The 16,327-nt window shown below is 47.1% G+C and overlaps 2 protein-coding genes across 5 annotated transcripts in view; one reads left to right on the forward strand and one right to left on the reverse strand.

Moving 5' to 3' along the window:
• Positions 1–595, reverse strand: part of MIER1 (MIER1 transcriptional regulator) — a 61,132-nt gene extending 60,537 nt beyond the window's left edge. The window contains exons 1-2 of one of the 4 annotated variants that reach the window (XM_074221239.1): positions 513–595; positions 348–448 (exon numbers count right to left, since the gene is read on the reverse strand). In XM_074221239.1, coding sequence (XP_074077340.1) covers positions 348–353 — 6 coding nt within the window. In that variant the 5' untranslated portion in view covers positions 354–448; positions 513–595. Of the gene's footprint in view, positions 1–40; positions 90–347; positions 449–512 lie in introns of those variants that run through there. The other 3 variants (XM_074221231.1, XM_074221234.1, XM_074221236.1) reach the window with 3 other exon arrangements.
• Positions 596–1,061: 466 nt separating this feature from the next.
• DNAI4 (dynein axonemal intermediate chain 4) overlaps positions 1,062–16,327 on the forward strand; it is a 66,210-nt gene continuing 50,944 nt past the window's right edge. The window contains exons 1-2 of the mRNA XM_074221242.1: positions 1,062–1,167; positions 13,862–14,048. Of these exons, the coding sequence (XP_074077343.1) occupies positions 1,145–1,167; positions 13,862–14,048 (210 nt within the window). The 5' untranslated portion in view covers positions 1,062–1,144. The remainder of the gene's footprint in view (positions 1,168–13,861; positions 14,049–16,327) is intronic.

The raw sequence follows: 16,327 nt of genomic DNA on the forward strand, positions 1-16,327 counted from the left end.
CGGGCCACAGGTGGGCGGCGGCGCGGGCGGGGCCGCTTACCTCCGCCATGTTGCTGGCGCCGCCGGGTCACCGCGCCGCGCGGGCGGGGCGGGGGGGCTCCGGAACCCGGATGTAGGGCGCCGGCGGCGGGGCCCGGAGGGGGCCGAGCGGGGCCCGGGCTGCGCCTGCCGCCGCCCCGCCCGCCCCGCCCGCGCGCGCCCCCGCCCGCGCGCCCCCGCCCCGCCCGCGCGCCCCCGCCCCGCCCGCCCCGCCCGCCCGGGGGCCCCGGATCCGGCCGCCGCTGGGGCCTCCCGGGGGCCCCGGGCTCCGCGGGGACGCGACGCCCCCCGCCCCCCCCCCGGCCTACCAGCATCACTTCCGGCTTGTCGGGCCCGAGCCGCAGCCAGCTGGTCCTCAGCCACGCCCGGAACTCGGCCAGGCACTGCGAGAAGCGCGCCACCACACCATCTGCGGAGAGACAGGCCTTAGCCGCGGCCGCCGCGCCGCCGCCCGCCCCCCGCCGCCTACTCACGGGCCGGGCCTGGGGCCGGGGGCTCCCCGCCGCCGCGCCGGGCGCCGCCCCGGGCTCCGCCGTGCGGCCCCTCCAGCGCTCCGCGGGCCGCGGCCTCCGTCCCCGCCGCCGCCGCCGCCGCCGCCGCCGCCGCCGCCGCGCCCCGCTTCCGCCCCGTCCCCCGCGGCCCCGCGCGCTTCCGGCCGGCCCCCGCCCCGCGCGCGGCCCCGCCCGCGGCCCCGCGCCCCGCCCCCTCCTCACCCCGGGGCGCGCCCCCGCCCGCGCGGCTGCTCGCGCCGGGGAGGGGCGGGGCCGGGAGCGCGGCGCCGGGGAGGGGGCGGGGCGGGGCCGGGAGCGCGCAGGCGCGTGCGCCCGCTGGCCGGGCCGGGCCGGGCGGGGCCCCCTCCCCTCCCCTCCCCGAGTCCTCGCACCCCGGAAGCGCGGGGCCCGGGGGCCGGGGGCGCGGGGGGCCGCACTTACAGCCGCCGCCGCCGCCCGGAGGAGCCCCCTCCCCCGCGCCCCCTCCCCCGGGCCCGCCGCGCAGCCCCTCCCCCGGGCGCGGCGCCGCGGCCTCAGCCAACCTCGCGGCCGGGCCGGGCCCCCGCGGGCGGCGTCGGCGTCGCCATGGCACCGGCCCCGCGCCCGCCGCCAGCATGCCCAAGCCGCCCGCCGCCCAGTAAGTCCGCCGTGCCCGGCCCCCGCCCGGCGCCCCCCGCCCGGCGCCCCCCGTGCCCGGCGCCCCCCGCCCGGCCCCCCGCCCTGCGCTCCAGCCCTGCGCCCCCCCCCGTGCCCGGCGCCCCCCGTGCCCGGCCCCCCCCCCGCCCGGCGCCCCCCGCCCGGCGCCCCCGCCCCTGCCCGCAGCAGCCGCTGCCTAAGGCGAAAAGAGCCGAAAGTTGCCCCTGCAGCAGTGCGGAGGGCAGAGCGCGCGGCCCCCGCCCGGGCACGAGCTGTGCCAATGCAGACGAGCCCGGCCCGGCGGCACTGCCCCAGCCCCGTGAGCGCTCCGCGATGCCAGGGGGAGCCAAGGGTCAAAAGATGAGGTTAAAGAGCAGAGACGCGCGGAGGCCGCGGGGCGCGGGGGCCCGAGTCAGCAGAGGCCCCGAAGGCGGGCGGGCACCCCGGACACAGTGCCCCCGTGCAGACGTGGGGGCACGCTGGGGGTGCGGGCCCTGGCCGCCACCAGAGCCCCCGGCCCCGTTCACAACAGCCCCGGGACCCGCACGCGGTCAGGGAGTGCGGGGGGCCGGGCCTTGTCCCACGCCGGCACCATGGGGGGCCGGGGGGCCGGGGGCCGGGGGCCGGGGGTCCGGGGGACGGGGGCCGGGACCGCAGAGCCCCCCAGGACCCCAGGGACAGCCTGCAGACCGCGCTCAGGCCCCGCCATAGCCCGGGAAGCGCTTGCCTCAAAACCCTCCTTGCCAGGCGCGGAAGGCATTCCAAAGGCCTTTCCTTTATATTGGCAATAATGGATCCGGCAGGATCAAAAGAAGCCTCGAGGGAGGGCAGGGCAGCCAGGCCCGGGCCCGGGAGCTCTGAGGGAAGCTGGAGATTCTGAGGGGAGTCGGGGGCGCCCGGCCACCGGGTCTGTAATCCCCCCAGGCTGGAAGGAGGCTATTTCAATAACAAATGGAGGCATTTTCTGATGTCCTGGAGGCCTAGCTGAATCCTGGGCCTCTAGAGTCTAGAGTTCACCCCCCCCACAATGCCCTTTGGGCCATGTCTTTCCCAGCTCTCCTCTCTCTGGACCCTGGCCTGGCACCTGGGATGCCCTCCCTGCCCACCATGGCTCTGGAAATGCCTTCACAGGCTCTCTCCCCCAGCCCCCCGCCATCTCCCTCCCTTTAACACTCCCGTTTTATGACACCCCTTGGTGGTGTCCTTCCCATAAGGAGCTCCTCTGAGGACAGAGACTGGTTTTGCCCTTTCCCCTCACTCTGCCTGCAGATTCACAAATGCTTGTCGACTTGTTCAGATCTGTTCTCAGACGCTTCCTAGCTGGGAGACCCTGGACAAATCATTTCACCTTGTCTCAGTTTCCTCTAAAAAATGAGCTGGAGAGGGAAATGGCAAACCACTCCGGTATCTTTGCCAAGAAAACCCTAAATGGGGTCATGGTCACTGAAAGGACTGAACAATAAAAGGACAAAGCCTTGCCATATTCCTGGATTAAAGATCTGGCAGTCCGGCCCTTCTTCCCTCCCTAATTTCCTATTTAATTGTTGACTTTAATTCTGACCTGTTTATTGCAGTGGCCTACACAGCACTCATTCTCTCCCTGCTTCCTTCATTTTTCTCATTTCCTTGTCCAGAAACTTTCGGAGATGCACTTGGCACCCATTTGCTAAGGATTCTTTAGTCTGACTTTCCGGTTCAGCAGTGTCTGTGACTTCCCTTTCTCTTCTCATCCCCCCTCTACACATCTAAGGATCCAGCCAGACCACCCTTGGCTGTTTAAAAATCTCTTGCTTTCTTTCTTCTTTAGCAATTCTGCATCTTTAATGCTCAGCATCCTGGTGACTTCCCTGGGCGCCTCAGGGGAAGTGGTTTTCTCCTCTGAAGTATCCTAACCCACAGGGCCTTTGTTAGGGGACCTCTTGCATATTGCCTTTTGTTATGTACATGTCTCAGTTTCTCTTCTAGATTGTAAATAAGGCAGCAGGGCTTTTGTCTTTTCATCTTCCAGAGTGCTTCAGGAGTAACAGGTGATCAATAAATATTTTTGAACAAATCAAAGAATTTTTAAAGATTAAAAACGGGACATTTCTGAACTGCATTACCCATAGTTCTGAATCAGTCAAGGGTTTTGTAAGTAGGATTGGTTGCAGTCACTGGTATTTGGCAGATCAACAACTCTTCTCTACCTTAGAGACTTAGAAAGTTGTCTGGGATCCCAGTGTGGGTCATCCATCGCCCAGGAAGAATGTGAGGGGTGGCACCATCCCGAGGCTCGGGACTTGGGAGAGCAGAGCTCCTGCCACAGTTCTTCCCTTCTTCTGGCCATCTTCCCTCATCTGCTGGGCACCACATCCCTTGCTGGGCTGGTTCAAGAATGTCTAGCAGCCCCTTAGTGAAACCTAGATTCTATCTTTCAGGCTAAAACCACTCCTATATGTGGTATAACAGACTTTACAGAGAATATCAGTTTGCTGTATCTAAGGGAGAATTGTCCATTCAAAATGGATTCAGCAGAATGTGTGCTCTAACTTTGAAGGAGCTATGATGGAGGGTCTGTAGTCTCTGTCTACTTTTGTCCTTCCTTAGCAATCATTGTGCTGAAAGACCCTAGGAAGAGGTCAGACAGATTAAATCCATATGGCCCACCCCCAACCTTCAAGGCTTTCACCCCAAGGGGGGGGGTCTGTGGAAAAGATGGTTTGGAGTGATGCCTAAGCCCCTTATCTTCTTGCCCTTGCCTTTTGTCCTTGCCGGAAGCTGTTCTGCACCCTAAGATTGGCGCCTCTGTCCAGAATGCTAGACTGCCTCATTGCCTTTGCAAAGTGAACCTTTCCTTTCCTGCTCAGAACAGGAATGAGGGGAGAGAGATTCTGGTGGAAAATCTCTTCCTTGAAGAAAATGAAGCATTCTAGGTCAGAGAAGTTTCCAGGGAAAGCTCACCCCCTTTAGCGCGGAAACTTGCCTGATTTTTTTAATTTAAAAATTACCCTCTTATAGATTGTACGTTGCTCAGAAATACTGTAGCCACATCCTTGTTGTCTTAAAAACTAAGCTACTTTTGATGAGGGAAGGCCGTTATGTTCATCCTGATTCATATGTTACAAATATTCCCCAGTGTGAGGGAATACTCTCTCTTCCGGCCTCCCCATGAAATCTTGAAGGCTCAGCCTTGATCCTGATCCCTGCTGCCTCTCTAGGCCTTTCCCATCCCAGCACCCCTTGAGAGGGCTGGCCCTCCCCTTGACTTCCCAGGTACCTGGTGAGCTCACTGAGGGCAGCAGCCTTGCCCCAGAGGGAGCACTTCATAAACACCCCCTTTACTGAAGTAGATGGGGCTCCTTTTCTGTATAATTGAATTTGGGGTATGTAGTAAGGTAAGTTCAGAAGGTCCCTCCACAGTTCAGACTCTTCAGGGGAGCCCCGTTTCAGAGATAGCAGACATGATATCTGAGCAAACAGGACCCAAGGTCATCATATTCTCCAAGAACTCAATATTTTAGTAGACTTGTGGACATGAGCAACATTAAAATATTTATAATTACATTTCTTTGTTGGAAGAGAGTGAATGTGATGTACATCTCTTAGCCAGGCAATATTCTAAGCATTTTTAAGAAATATTTAATCCTCACAACAATCCTGGGAAGTTGCTGCTGTTTTTATCCCCACTTTATGGGGGATAAACTGAGGCAGAGGTTAAGCAATTTACCTTCGGACACACAGCTAGTGAGTGTTGGAGGCTGGATTTGAACCTGGATCTTTCCGACTCCAGGCCCGGTCCCCTGTCCACCATGCCACCTAATCTCTGAAAACCTGGGTTCTTTGTATCTTCCCTAGCACCTTGCTCAGTGACTCTGTCTTTAAAAGGTCTTCAATCAATGTCTGTTGGATAAATGGAGAAATAAAGTCTGGCAACTAGAGAACTTTTTTGTGTATTTGTATTCCTCATAGGAATCCTTTCTGTTGTCTGCTAATGTCACCACTGCCCTAGCCCTAGGCCAAGCCTTTGTCCTTTCTCCTGAAGTATTAGAATGGCTCCTAAATGATATCACTGCCTTTAAAACACCCCTCCGCTCATCCTTCCATTCTTTGCTCTACACCTTGGCCAAAATGGATCCTGGACCTTAAGAACTTTAAGAAGGTCTCTGGCAGCAAGCTGGGTGGTTCAGTGGATAGAGCACCAGCCCTGGAGCCAGAAGGACCTGGGTTCAAATCCATCTCATGCTATTACTCAGATGTGATCATTAAACTTTTGCCTTGCCAAAAAAAAAAAAAAAAAAAAAATTTAAGAGGGTCTCCGACCCAGGAGACTGAAGTAGAAAGAATGGGAAACATCAGAGATTACCTGGGTGATCTCGGACAGCCTCGGTTTCCTCACCTGTAATCTGAGAACTTTGGACTTCATGATCTGGTAAAGAGCCTTTAGGTTCTAAATCTTGTCTTGCCACTGGCATTTGGCTTTGATGCTCCAGCAGCTTTGGCCAATCTCTTATCAATGGAGAGTGTTTAGTCCTAAGTGTACCTCCTTTGGAGTAAGTGAACTAACTTCTTTTTTTTTTTAATTTATTAATTTTGAGTTTTACAGTTCCCCCCCCCTAATCTCGCTTCCCTCCCTCCACCCCCCACAGAAGGCAGTGTGTTAGTCTTTACATAGTTTCCATGGTATACATTGATCTAAGTTGAATGTAAGGAGAAAGAAATCATATCCTTAAGGAAAAAAATAAAGTATAAGAGATAGCAAAATTAACATAATAAGATAATGTTTGTTTGTTTTTTATTAAAGGTCTTCGTTCAAACTCCACAATTCTTTCTCAGGATACAGATGGTACTCTCCATCACAGACAGCCCAAAATTGTCCCTGATTGTTGCACTGATGGAATGAGCAAGTCCGTTAAGTTTGATCATCACCCCCTGTTAGGGTGAACAGTGTTTCTCTGGTTCTGCTCATCTTGCTCAGCATCAATCATCAATTCATGCAAATCCCCCCAGGCTTCCCTCCTGGTTTCTTTTTTTTTTTTTTAGATTTTTTTCAAGGCAATGGGGTTAAGTGGCTTGCCCAAGGCCACAGGGCTAGGTATTTATTACGTGTCTGAGGTCAGATTTCTCTCCTGGTTTCTAATAGAACAATAGTGTTCCATCCCATGCATATACCACAGTTTGCTAAGCCATTCCCCATTTGATGGACATTGACTCAGTTTCCAATTCTTTGCCACCACAAACAGGGCCTCTATGAATATTTTTGTACAAGTGATGTTTTCACCCTTTTTCATAATGTCTTCAGGGTATAGACCCAGTAGTGGTATTGCTGGGTCAAAGGGGATGCACATTTTTGTTGCCCTTTGGGTGTTGAACTAACTTCTTAATGGACTAGCAGAGCACCTTCCTAATTGGTCTCCCCTCGGTGTCATATTTATAACTAATCCTAAAGTCCAGAAATGAACCCTGGTATAGAAGCCCTCTATGGGTGCCTTGTGGCTCTGGGGTACAATCCAAATCCAAGTATTTCCAGCCCTTCATAACCTAGCTTCTATCTGATATTCCAGACTGATTGCCCAGGCTGTCCCTCTGCATTCTGGCTGGCAGCCTGCTTTGCACCCTCCTTTGAGACAGTCCAGCTCCTAACTGGCCTTTGCCCTGTCTCCTGCATGACTGGAATTCTCTCCCTTCTCCCCAATGTCCCTTAGAATCTCTGGTTTTCACCAAACCTGGGTTCAAATATGGCCTTCGGCAGGGGGGGGCCTTTTCCAGTCATTTTTTGCTTGGTCTTAACTTCCCCTAACTTCTACCCACATCTCCCCCCAAACTTTTTATCTTTTTATTTATTTTATATTGATTTAGCTGTATTCTCGTCCCCATCTCCCTGACCCCATCCCAGTAGACAGTGAGCTCCTTTGAGAGAGGGAGTTGCCCTTTGGGAGTCTCAGCCCCTAGCAGAGTGCCTCCCCAAAGCAGTTTTTCTTAAATAAAATAAAATGCTTGTGGAATCAATGAATCAATGAATTTCCTCTTTGTGGAGGTTTTCTGTCCAAGTATCTTAAGGGGTCCAGCCCACCTTTCCTGTCCTAAACTAATCATCTGACTCGTACAGATCTGTCATCTTTAGCTTCAGCATCCTTCAGGAGGTCAAAGGCAGATTGTCGCCTGGGTATGCAGGGCTTGCCATAGTGGTTAGCTCTGGGACTCGGAAGAGTCTTTGCTGTGTCCCCTGTGATGATGGAGGGACACGTGGGCCCAGCCCAGGCTCTGCAGGGCACCCACAGCCCACTGGGCCCTTGGAGGGGCTCCTGAGGAGCTGTGAGAAAGGGTACAGTGAACCCAAGCTCTTCGGGGTATCCGTAGCCCACCACTAGATACAGATGCATTTACATCTCTGTCTACCTAATCTCCACAGTGGATTGCCTCACACACGCTGCCCTTCATATGTTAAATGGACTTGCCCCATATCAGCCAAAGGATTGCCTTCCTGTAACTCTTAGCCTAAATGAACAGTTTCTTAAAAACCCTGGGTACAAGGTTGCCATTTCATAGGAACTGGAATTCAGCCACATTTTTCTCATCCTGTATTTCAGGGATTTCTTCATTAATCAGAAACATGTCCAGAATTGGGGTTCCCAGAGTTGGAGCAGGTTCTCCAATTTTGAAAGTATGTCAGCTTTTAATAATTGACAAAAGGAAGACAAAATGAAAACAAGCACATCTCCTCATGTAGCATCGTTTCTCTGAGGAGATTTAAGAAGTGAACAGTTAAGTATATCATCAGGTATTTGAGGAAGGAGAGAATCTCCCATCAAAGACTGGAGGGGAGAATCCGCATGGACTTCCCATGTACAGGAAATGGCACGTGCAGGAAGCAGGAATAGTGAGAGGTCAGAAAGAAGTATCCTGCAGGAAAAGGAAATGCAAAGGATGAAATTCCACATCCAGTCATTAGAAAATGGGCTAGATTGTGGCGAGCTTTAAATGCCAAATAGAGGAGTTTGTATTTTGGCCTAGGAATTTTCTTGGAACATTGTCATTGCTATGAATAGCTAAGTCATTCACAGTTCTTCATTGTACAGTGTTACTGTTATGGTGTACAATATTCTGGTTTTGCTCACTTCGCTTTGCATCAGTTCATATAAGTCTTCCCAAGTTATCCTGAAATCATTTCCCTCATAGTTTCTTATGGCACAAGAGCTTTCCATTACAATTGTATATGACAACTTATTCAGCCATTCCTCAATGGTGGTCATACCATCATGTCAATACTACAAAAAAGAGCAGCTATAATATTTTCATACAAATATGTACTCTTTCCCCCCACCCCATCTTTTAAAAAAAATCTCTTTGGGGTACAGACCTCATAGTGATAGGTCTTCTTAATGTGTATTCCATTGCCCCTTTTATCTCTTCTATTGCTTTTGAATTAAGCATATCTTTTCAGAGCTAAATTCCAATCAGTTCACCCTATTTCTCTGCATTTATATTTATAATTGGTGCCTTAGAACCAAAGATTCTGGGTTTATTTGAACTGTCAATTTTGAGAGCTTTTTAGAAATCACTCTTTATAGAAAGTGAGTGAACCCCCTTTCTCCCAACAAACCTTGATCCTGGAATTCTTTGCTTGTTCTGGAATTCCTCCATGACCTCCGGTCACTACCATCTCTGTCCCCTGGTTCCAAGGAGAAATGTTGTCTAAACGGAAGCAACTCTTCCAGAGAACTATATCCAATCTATAGCCCTTCTCTTTAGTTTCTGTGATTCTCCTGTCTTACCTAATTCTCTTTTAAAGGTCAAGACTAGATAGATAGATAGATAGCCAGTCACCGTCAGTCTAGTGTGTGGGGGCTGTTCTGGGACCCATCAGTTGTCTCCAGTGATATCAGCAGACCAATAACAATACCAGTGAAAACAGCTCACATTAGTTTAATGCTTTAAACTTTACAGAGTACTTTATAAACATTTGATTTGAGCCTCACAACTCTGTGAAGGAAGTGCTATCAGTATCCCCAGGTTAGAGATTAGGTAAGTTGAGGCAAGATCCAAGCTCAAATCTAGGACTTCCCCCACCATGCAATGCTATCTTCTCTAGACCTCAATTTTCTCTTTTCTAAAATAATGAGACTAAATAAGATGTTCTCTGAAATTTCCTTCCCCTTTGCTGCTTATCCATGCCTCCCTCCCACATATTCTTCCTCCCTGAGCACATAGATGCCTCCCCTTTTGCTGGCGTTGTCCCAATGACTTCCTGATCCCAAGGTCCATAAGTAAGATACTCAGAGAAAGAAAAGTATACATCAAGGAGATATTAAGTTCATAAGTCTTCCAAAGAGGACTCTAATTCTTTATGTAAAGTGACACAATTTCAGTAAGGCAACTTGTTTTAACTCAGCCCTCATTAGATGCCCTCCATTCCTGCCCAGGAGTCTACTATTTCTATATCTTAAGAAATCTTGTCATTCAGAAATCGAAATTCCATCTCAGGTGCCTCCACCTTACTCAACTGTTCACTTCCTCAATTCTTTCTCATTTTGATCCGGTAGTGATCACACCATTTGAGTCCTTAGAGCTTCAGTTTTTCACTCAGGATTGTTTTCTCATGGTGTCCTTTGTCTTCATGGGACTCACCAGGAGTGGGCCATAGTTGGCAGCTTTCATAAGTCTTAGGAGATTCTTTGGCAGATCCCAGGAAGATAACCCATCTCTTATCCATAGGTCCACAGTTCCCTTTCTCAAGGAGTCACCAACCATCATTACTGTCCTTTTTCTCTCTTGTGGATTAGGTTTCACCTATTGGTCCTTGTGACCCCCAAATCATTGTTTCTTGATGCACAAGAACCTCGGATCAGCTTCCAGAATCATAGAATTTAAGAGTTGAAAGGAGCTGCAATAGTTTAATACATAGCCAAAATGAATTCTCATTAACATATGCAGAAAGTAGGACTATTTTTTGACTGTGTGACCCAGAACTTGGCACAGGGCCTGGGACAGAGTATGCATTTAATGACTAAATTAATTATAGCATTAACTCACATGATTATTTAAAATATAATGGCATTAATAAATGGCAACTGACTGATGTACTTAAAGACCCCCAAGGGGGCGTCTCACAAAGCAGATCATTTCACTTCTGGTTGGGTCTCATGGTAAGGACAGCTTTCCTCCCATAAAGACTAAATTGTCCTCTGTGAAAAGAACCACATGGTTCTTTAGTAGTTCCTTCCATTTCCCATTCCTTCCCTTCCTTTGTCTGGGTTGTTTTCTCTCATCTTCTAAACACCTGATACAAGTCAACATTTTCCCTGCATCTCCTGCCCCTTCTTTGTTTTCCCATGAAGAATTTATTATACCCAACCCTTTAGTACCTATTTAACATAACATTTTAGTTATGGAAAGGAATTGGAGAAAAGAGAAATGACAATATAATATGGAACCTTTCCCCCCGCCCCTCAAAATGCAAGGGGGTCACTGGGCAAAGAAAAAGAGCGAGTGCCTGGTACCAATCCAGGATCGTGAAGGGACATTGGCAAAAGGACTGGAGACATCTGGCCTCCCACTCCAAGCTGCAGTGGTTACCCTCAAAACAGTCCCCTTTCTAATTATTTACCTCTCATCTACCCTATCCTGAAGTCCCTATAGTCAATGTCTCATCAATACTACATACAAATGATTGAGATTTATGATGTCTCTCAGGCCTTTACAGAATTGAGGACAGTGTTTTAGAAGCAGCAGAAAAGATTTGTTTATCCTGACACCGAGATCTAATGTGTCTTGATGAACAAGTCTCTAAGTCTCAGTTTCCCCCTCTGTGAAATGAGAATAGTAATCATCAGACTGTTTATGTCATAGGGTTATTTTGAGGAAAATAACCACTGAGAAGTGACTGCTTGGTCTGAGAGTTTACAGATTCCTGCTGCAACCTCAGTCTTGTGAGGTGAGAAGTCCCCCAGAGGAGGTGGAATTCTCCTTACTTTCCACTCCTATTTCCAGGTTCTCCCCCTTCATCACTCACTAACTCCTCTTCCTTTGAGGGCCACGCTATTCCTTTCTACCACCCAATCAAAATCCTGGTAGTTGTTGTTTAGACACCCAGGTCATTCCCCTTCTTTCCTCAGTGAGCTGAAGCATATCATTTTCCTTCCTAAATCCTGCTCTCATACTAGAAGATTTCATATTTGTGTATGTGTATGTGTATGTGTGTGTATGTATATGTGTGTGTATTCCCCCTCAAATGCCCTAACCACTCTATTCCACAACCTCTTTTCCTCCCATGAGCTACTTCTCCGTGGTCAGTCATACCCTTCATTTTGCCATTCCCCCGCAAATGTACATGTTCAGAAATCTTGATGTCGCCTTACTTGACCATAATCTCTTGATTCTTCTCCCTCTTCATGTGCGCTATGGCCTCATGTCCTTTGGCCACCTTCCCCGCACTAGCTACTCTCTCTCCTTCCCATCTTGACCCCGTGGTGAACCAGTCCAACTATACACCGTCCCCTCTTGGTGCTCTAGCCCCCGATCCTGACACCAATTATGTCCAACCAACCTCAGCCTAGAGGCAGTTTTGGTGGAATGATAAGGTCAGAAGCCAGATTGCAAAGAAAGTGCAAGGTATTTATTAGAAAAATCACAGGGCGGCTAGGTGGCACAGTGGATAGAGCACCAGTCCTGGAGTCAGGAGGACCTGAGTTCAAATCTGACCTCAGACACTTAATAATTACCTAGCAGTGTGGCCTTGGGCAAGCCACTTAGCCCCATTGCCTTAAATAAATAATTTCTTTTAAAAAAATCCATTTAAAAGAAAAATCACACACTTATTTCACAAACCATTTCACATCTATCAGAGTGGCTAATATGAGAAAAAAGGAAAATGAGCAATGTACCGTTGGTGGAGTTATGAACTGATCCAACTGTTCTGGAGAGCAATTTGGAAATATGCCCAAAGGACTATAAAATTTTGTGTGCTCTTTGAACCAATAATACCATTGCTAGATTTTATTCACAAAGAAAACAAAGAAAAGGGGAAAGGACCTAATTGTATAAAAATGATGATAGCAGGTCTTTTTGTGGTGGCTAAGCATTGGACATTGAGGGGATGCCCATCAATTGGGGAATGGCTGAGCAAGTGGTATAAGTGCTATAAGAAATAGCAAGCAGTGATTTTTCTGAAATGCAGATCTGACCAAATTATGCCCCTACTTAGAAATGCCAGTGGCTCCTGTTGCCTGTTTTCATTCAAAGCTAAGACTGTCTTCTTATCAACTAAGTTTACCTCTGAACAAAGTAAACAAAAGAGCAGTAATAAAGCAGAAAATTAAATAAGCCAGCCAGGATTCATTACAATAAAAACAAAAACTTGAAGGTTTATAATCATATTTTAAAGTCCTTAGCCCAGAGAAGTTGAGTTGTTAGGTTTTTAGGCCATGGCTTTGGTTTGTGACCATAGATAGCCTCTGTGGTCCTCTACCAAATCTGAGATTATGTGTTCTATTCAAATGAAATGCCAAGTCCTAACTAAGCATGGCAGGCATCCTTTCTTGGGGCCTTATGGATAGCAGCTGATTGATGGTTTTTCAGTTGAATTCTCTTGAAAAAAGAAATTTTGCCATTTAAGTACAGCTGTTCTATCTGGCTTCAGAGTTGGGGTTAAATCCCAGACTAGGTTTGGGAATTTACTTGATAGGAAGCCAGTACCAAAAAAGGCAGTATTGTTATTATTACTATTATTATTATATGCTGCAGACAGGCAGAAAAGCATGAACTCATACATTATGGCAATGTAGGAAGACAGATTTGTCCCCATGGTTCCCGCTCAAGGAAAAAAATTGTGACCATGCCCCAGAGAAAAGTTAATCAGTGCCACGCATGGAAAGGGGCATTCCTACTCTGACCCAGATGTGATGGAAAAGTTCTTGAGGATCACTTGTCAAAGTCAGATTTGGGGAGAGAGATTCTTCCTCATCAGATATGGGAAGATAATTTGAATTGACTGTCTGAGGTAGTAGGAGGGGAATGATTCCTACCTCCTTGGTCAGCTAGGAATCAGAAGCTTCGAGATTTAACTACTTGGCATAAGGTTAACCTTAGCCAGAATGATGGAGAAGTCCATCCTTTTTCTATATCAGGGGTGGGGAATGTCCAACCAAAGTCATTTAGTCATGGCAACTGCAGGCAGGGACTCAACATTCAATATATCTAGGAGCTTATTAGGGATGAAGTAATTAAATGTTTGACCAAATATAGGAGGTGAATGATGTTATAAATATCCAAATGATCCTTAGCAGAAAAATGTTTCCTCACCCCTAGTGTATATGCTTGATGGATGTCTTAGCATAAGTGACTCCATATTGGAGTCCTATCATTATAAGTATGCCATCAAACTATTAAAAAATGATAAATATTAGCTTAGATGGAATTTTGGATTCTTCCCAATGTTTCTTTTTAAAAATCATGTGTATCTTTATTTCCCTAATCCTTATTCATATGATAATAAATTATATATCATTCAATCATCAGACATTTATTTAACCCTAGCTCTATGTTAGAGATACAAAGAAAATGCAAAAACAGTCCCTGCCCTCAGAAAGCTTACATTTGAATATAATCAAAAATGAAAAATTCTTGCATATTTCTAAGTCTCCAAACTCTCTGTTATACAACAGGCTTCATTTGCATTCTTCATCGAGTCCCGTGATAATGTTTTTTCTTTTGCTCTGTAGGGGCAGTACTTCCCAGACAAGAAGGATGTCCACCACCAGGAAGGTCAGCCTCTCTGTAAGCAAAATGAACATAAGCCGCAGTAAAACCAGTATGAACCTAAGCAAAACAGTGTTGTCAAGAACCACAAGTGGACCTACAGATGCCAAAGAAAAAGTGTCCTTGCACCATCCAAGGCAACATATCCGTGTATGTAATTGTATGCAAGTTTGAAGCTCGCCTTGACTTTAAATGAATTTTTGAAACTCAATGTTAAAAGTTACATGTCAGAAGCTGTTGTGTACAGATCAATAGAATAATGGAAGCAAATTGTATTCTTGAAATCATGGGATGTCCTCGAATAGCATTATTTTCCGTCTGTGCTCCTATTTTCCAGGAAATAGAATGCTGCTGTAGCAAACTAATATAAAGCTTTAATAAACATTGTAGTTTAATTGGTAATTTTAAGGGTTTCAGAATTTAGGACTTTCTTGACAACATTCAGATGATTTTTGTCTCTTTAAAAATTTATCTAGAGATGTTTGAGCAGGTACCCTTTTCTTTTGGACTTTGCAGGCAGAGACATTCAATATTTAATTAACTTTAAAACTATCCTAAAGCTGGTATCATACTCCAAAGTAGCCTTCCAATAATCTAAATATTTGCAGGCCTCGCTGCAGTTGTCAGACTTTTGAGATGGTTCATCTCTCAAGTTGTCCGGCCCTCTCAATGTTATTTTTCTCTAGGGTCGGCCCCTTAGCTGCAGGATCTTCCCAGAAGTCTGGTCAAGTATGAGTGGTCTTTGTCCATCCGGAAGGCCTATGTACAAAGGAAACAATTATCCCATTATTGTCTGAGGGCCGTTTGCATCCTCTTCTGCCATGTGTGTTGACCTTCACCTTATTTCTTCAAAAATGATTCCTGTTTTTACCTTATGGTAACATTGCTCCAGCTCTCCTTGGTCCTCCTGGATGGATTTCCATTACTGGAGGCTAAATTCAACCTTGAACAGGCCCAGTGTAAGCCAAGAGCCTTAAAATGGTTTCTATATACTTCCTACCCTTTATACACTCTCTCTCTCTCTCTCTCTCTCTCTCTCTCTCTTCCACCCCTTTCTCCTTCCAGTTTTCCATAATAGACAAGCTTGAAAGGGAAGGGCAACAAAATTAAAGAACCATGGAGATCTCAGCTATTATTTTCTCTGATCTTGGCTTTTGTCCCTATCTATGTCTCTTTTTTTTTTTTTTTTTTTTAGATTTTTCAAGGCAATGGGGTTAAGTGGCTTGCCCAAGGCCACACAGCTAGGTAATTATTAAGTGTCTGAGGTCTGATTTGAACCCAGGTACTCCTGACTATCCACTGCACCACCTAGCTGTCCCCATGTCCCCATCTATTTCAATCCTTATCTTTTTCTCCACTTTTAAAAAAAACTCTTTTTGATTGTCATAATTTTCTTTGCTCTCTTTCACTGATTCCAAGCATGAACACCCCAAATTCTCTGCTTAGGGGATCATGCCCTCTGTTCTCTGTTCCCCACCCTTGGTTCTACCTTCTGTCTGCATCTCTTTAAAATTTAAGTTGAGTAATAATTTCCCAGTGTATTCATAGGTCTTTTTATACAAACATCCCATTCTCCTGCTTATTAGAATTGCTTCTCTGTCTAACTTCAGGTTTTTCGTGTTTTTAATTAAATTTGTTTTCAATTATCACACGTTCCCCCTTCTCCACTGAGGTGAAAAAAAAATAAAGCGTCTATGTAAAACTTTAAGGATGTACAGAAATATTCATAGCTCTTTTTGAGGTGGCAAAGAATGGGATTTGAGGACATGGCTATAAATTGGGGAATGGATGAAAAAGGAATGTGAGAAAATACTATTGGGCTGGATTTATTGTCAGTGTAATGAGCAACTAAGGTTTAGGAGGACTCACAATGAAATCCTCTACCCACCTCCTAATAGACATGAAGGGTTCGGCATGCACAATGACACAGATATTTTTAGGACATAATCAATGTGGAAAATTGTTTTGATCAACTCTACATATTTGTAAATGGGTTTTGTTTTGTTTGTGTTCTCAGTTGGGGCAGGGACTAGCATTTAGAAGGGAGAGAGGGGATATTGGCTGATTTAAACAAAATTTAGAAAGAAAAAAAAACCTGGGGATTTTGAAGAACACAGTGATTATTTGTAATTCCTGAGGACTTTTAATGAAGCCCCTTGTCCTCTTCCTGATAGAGAATTGATGGGCTCAGAGTACAAGTAGAGACTTATTTTTAGACATGGTCAATGAGAAATTTTGTTTTGCTTGATCTATATGTATATGTATGTGTTGTTCTTGCTTTCTGAATGGGGGCAGGAGAAAAGAAGTGGGAGGGAGAGAAATCTGATTTTTGAAAATTAAATTAAATTTTTAACAAATAAAAGGAATCTTCATTAAAGCCCTACCTTGGTGTGGATGGCACTGGACTCTTAAAGTGTCTGTTAACATGG

The sequence above is a fragment of the Macrotis lagotis genome, chromosome 2 (genome assembly GCF_037893015.1).
Source record: "Macrotis lagotis isolate mMagLag1 chromosome 2, bilby.v1.9.chrom.fasta, whole genome shotgun sequence".
NCBI lineage: Eukaryota > Metazoa > Chordata > Mammalia > Peramelemorphia > Peramelidae > Macrotis > Macrotis lagotis.